The sequence below is a fragment of the Anguilla anguilla genome, chromosome 6 (genome assembly GCF_013347855.1).
Source record: "Anguilla anguilla isolate fAngAng1 chromosome 6, fAngAng1.pri, whole genome shotgun sequence".
Classification (NCBI taxonomy): Eukaryota; Metazoa; Chordata; class Actinopteri; order Anguilliformes; family Anguillidae; genus Anguilla; species Anguilla anguilla.
The window spans coordinates 26835071-26843447 of record NC_049206.1 but is presented as its reverse complement, the minus strand read 5'-3'; the positions used below and the strand labels follow the sequence as shown (position 1 = coordinate 26843447).

At 39.4% G+C, this 8377-nt stretch overlaps 1 protein-coding gene across 1 annotated transcript; it reads left to right on the top strand.

Annotated features, from left to right (window-relative positions):
- The first annotated feature begins 474 nt into the window (after window positions 1–474).
- LOC118229708 (histidine triad nucleotide-binding protein 3-like) lies at window positions 475–6897 on the top strand. The gene is made up of 5 exons (XM_035421952.1): window positions 475–694; window positions 3573–3690; window positions 4527–4596; window positions 5607–5733; window positions 6022–6897. The coding sequence occupies exons 1-5, from the start codon at window positions 611–613 to the stop codon at window positions 6076–6078; spliced, it is 456 nt and encodes a 151-aa protein (XP_035277843.1). The 5' UTR covers window positions 475–610; the 3' UTR covers window positions 6079–6897.
- Window positions 6898–8377: the final 1480 nt, after the last annotated feature.

Here is an 8377-nt window from a genome sequence, read left to right as displayed (position 1 = left end):
AGTTCAGAGTTAGGTAACAAGTTTAAGAGTTTCTAGCAATAGAACTCAGTCACAACACCTCTCAGTACCCAATTAGATAGAAATTCTCCAAATTTCTAGCAGTAGAATCCAATTCATTTAACAGAAGGCTGGTGGGTGGAGGTGTGAAGAGCTGTATTCAACTGAGGCATACATGTGCTGAGGGTTGCACCCTATTTAACTCTTTCTCCCATTCTAGTGGGGCTTCTTTGTTTGCTTGCCTCATGATGGTTCATGAGTTGTCATACTCTAAAACATAGGCCATGAAATTATATTGATGAAGCGTGAGTGAAATAGTCATATTTCATTTTTGGAATGGTAAATTTTATATCTTGCATTCCGATTAAATTACAAACTCAGATCAGACGTTATCTGACAACGTGGCTACAGCATGTGGTGGCAAACTACTTTGGAGTTACGTGAAAAGTAATCTATCCCTTTAAGGCGGAGCGGCGATTTCGATTCAGGACCTAGGCATGTGAGCGCAACAACATTGTTCTTTCCTGGCTCTATGTACCAGTGATTGTCATACAGGAAGACATTCGTAAAAACTTGGATCGTAATTAGGCCAGCCACTGAAGCGCAAAACAGTATGGATCACTGCAATGAATATGACCAAAATTGTATCTTCTGTGAGATTGTACAGAGAAAAACTGATACCGAAATACTCCAAAGTGTAAGTATGCAATGTGCCACGTTAAAGATATAGAGCTGAAGTAAATTTTTTATTCCGCGCTGTGACGTAGCCGGTTCAGATTACGGCTGAAGCGTAGTAGTCTACCGTATTTGCGTTATAGAAAGTCAATTTTCTGCTTCAAAAGTACCACTCCTAAAATGCTACATATGAACTAATGCGCGACACTTCTGCTAAAAGTATTCAGACATGCTTGGTAGACTATATCCCGGAGTATTAACCTACGTCAAATGGCAGGTAACTTATCAAAAATCTAACTTTTCAATATTTCTTCCCTTTTCACAAATGGGATCAAAACAAAATTACGGTAAACTGCGTAGAAGCAAGAAACGCCTTACGTCAGTCGTCCACTTTTGAAAGGGAAAAACGTACGCACAGAATCATTCATATTCTGGATCAGAAAATGTTGACTAAATACAAAATCAAATATGTTTCCATTTTCATAACTGGATGCAGCAGCAACGCAAAACCTTGCAACGTACTTTATAATGAAACCATAAGCAGCCATGTTATTACTGTCACAGGAGAGGCGGTATCATACTGTAACTGGTGAGGGTTTTTTTTAGCCTAGGGAAGGACGAGGAAATGAGCAAAGATCGTAGATGATCTAATAAGATAATCAAGACAATTTACAAAATTAGGCAGAGGAAGTGGTACTCTGCTTTGCATAGGAATAAAAAATATCGTGTCCAACCTTGTCACAAGTGAGCCGTTGTACAGTACAGAAATTAAAGCATGCCCCCCCCCCCCCCTTTTTTGTGAATAATATTGGTAATGCCTTGGAATCAAGAACCATTACAGTGTTTTGACACAATTGTATTCAGTTCAGACCTTCAAATTTGTGCACAAACTAAAACAATGTCAAATCTGAACAAAATTCATTTTACTTGCTTGCACAACGCATGTACATCTGCAAAAAAAATGGTTTTCATTCCAAAAATGGTTCTGCATACAAAATTGACATCAAAATGTATCAATTTTGAAAAAAATGTACGAGGATTTGAATTGGTCCTATTGTAATGCTATTTAACGAATCTACATGTAATAATAAGACTTTCCATTCCTAAGAATAAATTTTGGTTTCGTCAAAACATTGGATATACAGACTGCCAAATCTTTTGATGCTACAGTTTATCATTTCAACACAATAAAGGAGCTTAAAAAAAAAAAAAACATGAAATAAGTTGATGCAGCAAAGGGGGCAAAATAAAAGAAAGAATCTTTCTTGGGGGTAGGCTTTGCCTGCTTCAATAGTTTGACAGTCTGAAAAGCAAAAGTTAAAAGGGTGAGTCTGAATACCCACAGTCTACACTCAAAACATCTGAAAGACAGGGATATGTGAAGTTAGTAAACAGAAAACAGCTGAATTGTCTAGTGTAGTTCACCGCATGCCTATTCTTTTACAATTTTTTTTTTTCATTTTTATTATATTATTCCTTTGCTTTTTGGCTGGACCGCAACAGCAGAGCCAGCCCTATAACCGCAAATGTCTGTGACGGAGTGAGTGATGAAGTTACACCATTGATCGGCCGAGTTATGAAGTTACACCATTGGTCGGCCGGTCCAGACATATACTAGGTTTTGACTTGGTCTTGTTCGATGTAGTGGTGGGCGGACCGATTCTTTTCACAGTATCGGTTCCTTCGAATTGACACATGTAAATGTACCAAACTTTTCAAACCTCTCGAGTTTTGATACTTCTAAAAAATGGTGTCAGTTTCTCTGTGACACTCTGTTAGTTTAAGTGGTAAGCTGACCGCTCTTGACACTATTTATAGAATATAAACTTTTTTCGTCAGTTATTCCAGGAAACGGGGTGAGTATTGATACCAAATAATTTTTTTTGGGTGTACAGTAAAACATCTGATTTTTGCTAAGCTGTGTATTATTTATATATATTACATTTTCTGAGTAACGAGCCCATGCTTGTATGTAGGTAGGCTATATAACCCCAATACGATGTTACAGAAATGTGACTTGACTACATCAATTTGTCATTCTTCCTGGCATTCGAACTTGTTCAGTGAGTGCAGGCTGCCTGTCTCGACTCAAGTCTGATTCAACTCGCTCATTCATTGACATCTGGGTTCGAGAGAACGGTTCATTCGATCTCGTTCAGTGAGTGCAGGCTGTCTGTCTCGAGTCTGATTAAACTCGCTCATTCATTGGTTGTTCCGCTTGCTATGCTTTGAGCGCTGCACCTACCGTAGCAGGTAGCAGTTTTGAGTGGAAAAATGCAGGGAGAATCCGATTCATGAGCACTCGGACGTTCGACAGGCTGACCCGGTACATACCGGACACTAAAAAGAATAATTCAAAAATAATCGTTTGTTCATTTTTGCCCATCACTAGTTCGATGGCGACCAGGAAAATTACTGCCCAGTCGGTGCTGGACGCATGTTTGGAGAGCAATGCTGACACGTACAAGCAAGGCATTTACTTTCCTATTCCAGTACTCTTTTTTTCATTTTGTTATATTATTCCTTTGCTTCTTCGATACTGACCTAGCAAATTACTACCCAGCAGGCACTGGACGTGTGTTTGGAGTGCTATGCTAAATGCAAATCGGAGAACATTTATTTCGGTACCGGTCTCGCTGGGTGCTCCGGCGTCTCGCGATCTCTGTCCATTTGCCATATTACAGTCTCCTAGCATGAATCTATGGTAAAATAACAGATAGGACAATTTTGTACTGAAAAAAATGATATGCAAGACGTGATGTGCAATATACTGAACAGCAAAAATCCGAGGGCCCCCCAAAATTGGGAAAATAGGTCTAGTCCTCTCAGTGTTAAAATGTGTTTTCCAACTTTAGCTGTTTGATATACTTAAATTCTTATGTGTTCTGTCCTTCTGGCAGGATGAAGAGCTGTGCTGCTTCCGAGATTTGGTACCTGGAGCTAAGCATCACTACCTCGTCGTTCCCAATACGCACATAGTCAGCTGTCTTTCACTCAGGAAGGAGCATGTGCCCTTGGGTAATTAAAAAAGGAGTATTGACATACACTATTCATTGTTGCACTTCCAAGTTTTAGCTTTAATGTGTGGCTGGCTGAATTTTAGATATTCACCTGATGTCAGATGGTACAGTAGTTGATGTTTTTAAGGAGTGAGTCTGTGGTTGTTGTAGTTATTCATGTGGGGAACTCTGAGAAGTGCAAACTCTCAGTACTGTATAGGTATGGGGTGTGCCTACCAAGCATATTAGTGAACGGCAGACCTGCCATATCATTCAAATTGTGCTGTCTTCCAAAACAAGGGATGTCAGCCACTGCTTCTTTTCACATTGCAGTCGCCAGGTGGAGCTTGCACGAAGGAAGACATTTCATGTGCAGCCTGAGCACGCAGAATGTGGGCATCCAATTGACCAGTATGGGTCACTGTGCTATGAGGCATGGTTACCCTCACCCTCGCTGGGCAGCAGTTATGGCCACTGTCAGCTCTAGCACGGTTCAGATTCGAAGGCAGACCAGGGCACATTACATTTCTGACATTTGGCAGATGGTCGTATTCAGAGCGATATACAATGAGAAGACAAGTGCATAAATTGGTGTTAAGGGCAACAGTAACCATATAGGTGGAAGGGAAATACTCAGAAACCACAAATGGAAAAACCTTGGATCAACTAAAATAGTTAAACCTGTTAGAGAAAATACAAGAGGATTACACGATAAATACAACTTATCAAAATACATCAATTAACCAAGACAAACACTGGGACAGTGCCTTAAGAGGATGAGCCATGTAATAGTCCCCTAACTTGTGTTATTTGCTTGACTGGTTGATTGATCAGCCAATTGTGTTTTCTTGGCAGTGAAGAAGATGATGGAGGTGGGAAAAGCTGTGCTGCTGAAACATAATTTCACTGATCTTCGTGACATCAGGTACAGCCCCCAGTGCCTCAACCAGTTGTCAGAAATCTAATGAATGCATCATTTTTTTTTTTCATTGTGGAGGAAGTCGTTGTAAAGTTGTATGTGGCTTTGGATAAAAGCGTCTGCCAAATAACTGTAATGTAATGAAGTTTCATTGACTGAAAAAGATTATAAGGAGCTAGAGTCCATATTTGACACAGTTGTGGATACTACTATCTATACTGTGGGTAAATGATGACCCTAAATCCATTGAATGGTCTGGTGTCATCATTATGTATTATTTTGTTGTTACATTGCACTTTGGCCATGATGCATTGATCCTGGTGTGTTTCTAAAGAGGATCACTGATCCAAGTGTATTTGTCAGGAAGATCACCGATCCAGGAGTGTTTGTCAGGATGACTACTGATCCAGGATTGGTGTTCCAATATCACATCGGTTAGGTGTGGTGCTCAATAGATCATTCTGATCCAGTTCAGTGTTCCCCTGCCAAATAATTCAGGGGGTTCAGAGGGCTGTTTATGTTGCCTGCATATTCTGCAGAACATCTCCATAAATACCACTCCATTAAGAATAATCAACCTAATCAACTGATTTCCCCCCCCCCCCCCCCCCCCCCCATCAAAATAAATAAATAAATAACTATATATTAGGCTAGGTATACGTTATGGTTTCACTAAAAAGAAGTAGCCACTCACCCAACACCATTTTAGTTCCCCTTCACTCAAAATATGTGCAAAATATGTTTTAAATAAATACGTTTATTTCTTTCAAGTGATGTGTGCAATTAATGAGGTAGTCGAGAATTAATGTGTACAATTAGAGTAGGTCAGGTGATGGTATTGACAAGCCAGTTATTCACAATACAATTATTTTCTTAAAGTTATTTATATGAATGAAGGTATGAACTGTTCCACTACATTGCAGTCTGTTTACATGTATGGGATTCTTGTGCAGAACACTTGTTGCAAATGCTGCATGCATAGTCCTCAAGATCACCAGGCGTTGCTGTCTGTCTAGGTTGGGGTTTCATGTCCCTCCTTTCTACTCTGTGCCTCACCTGCACCTACATGTGCTGGCACCTGCCAGTGAGATGGACTTCAGATCTCTCCGCAACTATGGGCCTCAATCCTTCAGGTTTCTAACAGTGAGTATTTACTGTGCACGCTCCCAAAGCCCTCCTCACAGTGAGAAGCTGCTCTCCACAACCATAAACAAGCTTTTTTGTTTGTTTTTGTATTCAATAGATAGATACTGAAAGACTGAAATTGTTGCCTGTGTCCTTTACTTTGCATGCCATTTTGGAGTTAAAGATAATGTGCAGTTTGTTTCTTGTTTGCCTCACTTGAAGGTTATCCAACTGTCCTTATTGATAAATGATAAACAGTTGAGAGCCCTGTTCAGATGTATGTAACTGATGTGACTTTTTTTGCAGGCTGAAAAGTTGCTCAAGAAGCTGAACTCCCAGAAGGACCAGCCTAGTAAACCCTGACTTTATTGAATGTGTCATCTGTATCATCACTGGAGCGACAGTGTAGCATAATTATTTGAGAACTGAGATTTTAACTCCGAGATTGTAATGCATCATTGAGCGAGTTCCTTTATCCAATGAATTACTTCAGTATATGTCTAAAGGTGTAGTCATTCATGTAAAATTTGAGGACTAGAAGTGACTGTGCAAATTCCATTTTGAGAGGGGCTCAGAGAATGACAATTACACAGTCCGGTGAGCAGAAAGTCTCACGTAAAGAGAGACTAGCAAAATGTTTACTGATTATTTATGTTGCTGTTAAAGCTTTCTGCACCATACTCTACACAAGCACTTTATCAACAGAGAGAGAGAGAAAGACTGAGAGATGACGACTGGCCGGCTGGCTGGCTGAGAGAGAGATAGGAATGTTATCTTCCATCCATCCATCCATTATCTATACCCGCTAATTCTGGTTAGGGTCACAGAGGGTGCTAGAGCCTATCCCAGCATGCATTGGGTAAGACGCAGGAAGGAATGTTGTCTTGCTGAAGGTAATCTATTTCCACTGGAGTGTCCTGTGGCTGTTAGGGGGCAGTCTCTTTTTTGATTTGCATCAAACCACACAGACAAACACCTGGTTCCACATACACAATTCCACCTTACAGTTCCCCCTTTGGCCCAAAAGAAATGCAAGGTTAGGCCACATTCAACACTCATTCAACGCTAAATCAAAATTACAAGGCAATTTAGAATTCTACAGTGCTTTACAACATTCCATCTGACTTTTTTTAGTTTTTATTTATTTTTTGGATGTCAAACAAATAAAATAAGACCAATCAATGTTGTGTTGTCTGTTATTCTACACACAGGGATTGAGTACGTTGCCAAGTAATACAATGTTCAAAAGTTTCAAACAACCTCCATTCATGAAGTGTTCTCATATCAAGGGGGTTGCTGTACTTATACTGCAAACATATCCCATGAAATCTAATAATATGTAGGTTTGAATACAAATTCATTGCATTTCACATATTTTAAAATACGTACAAATATTTATCAACCAGGAAGTTTTTGCATTTCCTGCACTTTTATCATTTTTACCAGCCAAAAACCAGCAATTTCCAGCAAACAAAGTCTAGTTCCAATGTTGTTTATCAAAATTCTAACTCCAAATAGGCCTCTTATTTTTGTTGATTGACTTCAGTTAGGGTTTGTTTTCTGGCAAGCCATCCAAAAAGCCTATTGGCATGAAGGTTTCTGATGGTTGATTTGTACACTGGACTTTTTGTGGTCAGGACACAGCCAACTTTTCTAGATCACCAACTGTGTGTGGGGGCAAAGTGCTCTTTAATCTACCACCAGCCAGGTTTTCCATTGAATTCCTTTCATTCCTGGCCATTGTGTGACAGAGAAAGGACAGAGCAAGCCAGCTAATGTGGGAAATACTCTGTGACACTTTGGAACTAGTTGCAGGTTGTCCATAACTCCTAACGGTGGTGGTGGTGGTCAGCACAGAAAGCTGTCCAGTATTTTAGTCAATGAAATCATTAGAAAGAAGAGGCATTATACTGCATTGTACTGCATTGTAAGGACAATAGTCTCTGTTTTGTTTGTGCATCTTTTGCATCCAGAATACACAAATTGTGAGGCAGAGCAAGCTGGTCGAGCAACACTGCCAGGCATTTACCGGCATTTCAGAAGTTGCTGGGTGTAAAGACATTTGACTTTTAGTAGATTTTTGGAGTTTCAAAACAACTCCATTCCAAAACTGTCTATTGTACTTCACAACAAATACTGTGGTATAAAGAATCTGTTTTAATTTTTGTTTTTTTTACATGCCTTATGTATATGAATGTTGCTATGTTGGGTATACCAAAACAAAGTACAGCTGTAATCGGGTTAAATTGGGATTTTGGAGGTGGGTGGACCCTGAGATCTGGTGTGAGGTGGGTGGAAAAGGGTACAAACCAATGAATGTCTCAGCTGAAAATAATTGTATCTTTAATGTATTGTGCACATAATTGTAATTAAGGAAAACAATGTTTTTAAAAGAATGTATACTATTGATGCAAGCTTTTACATACAATATTTCAAGTTTATTGAGTGTCATTAATGCTGATAATTTGTTTTACTCACGAAAATAATCGGTCATCCTCCTCTTTTGTCCTCCCTTTCTTCCTCCTTTAACTGTTGAATTGAAACAAAATAAAACCAGCGGCAACTGGTGAGCTGAAAACTGGTGATGCGCAAAACTTTCCTTTATACTAATCATTGACCTCAATATGTTTTAATTAAGTTTCAGTGATTAACAAGCATGCAA

Excerpts from the sequence above, each read along its gene's own strand:
- LOC118229708 (XM_035421952.1), top strand. The coding sequence starts at position 611 with ATGGATCACTGCAATGAATATGACCAAAATTGTATCTTCTGTGAGATT. Across the intron at positions 695-3,572 it reads ATACCGAAATACTCCAAAGT|GATGAAGAGCTGTGCTGCTT; the intron begins GTAAGTATGCAA and ends TCCTTCTGGCAG. Across the intron at positions 4,597-5,606 it reads ACTGATCTTCGTGACATCAG|GTTGGGGTTTCATGTCCCTC; the intron begins GTACAGCCCCCA and ends CTGTCTGTCTAG.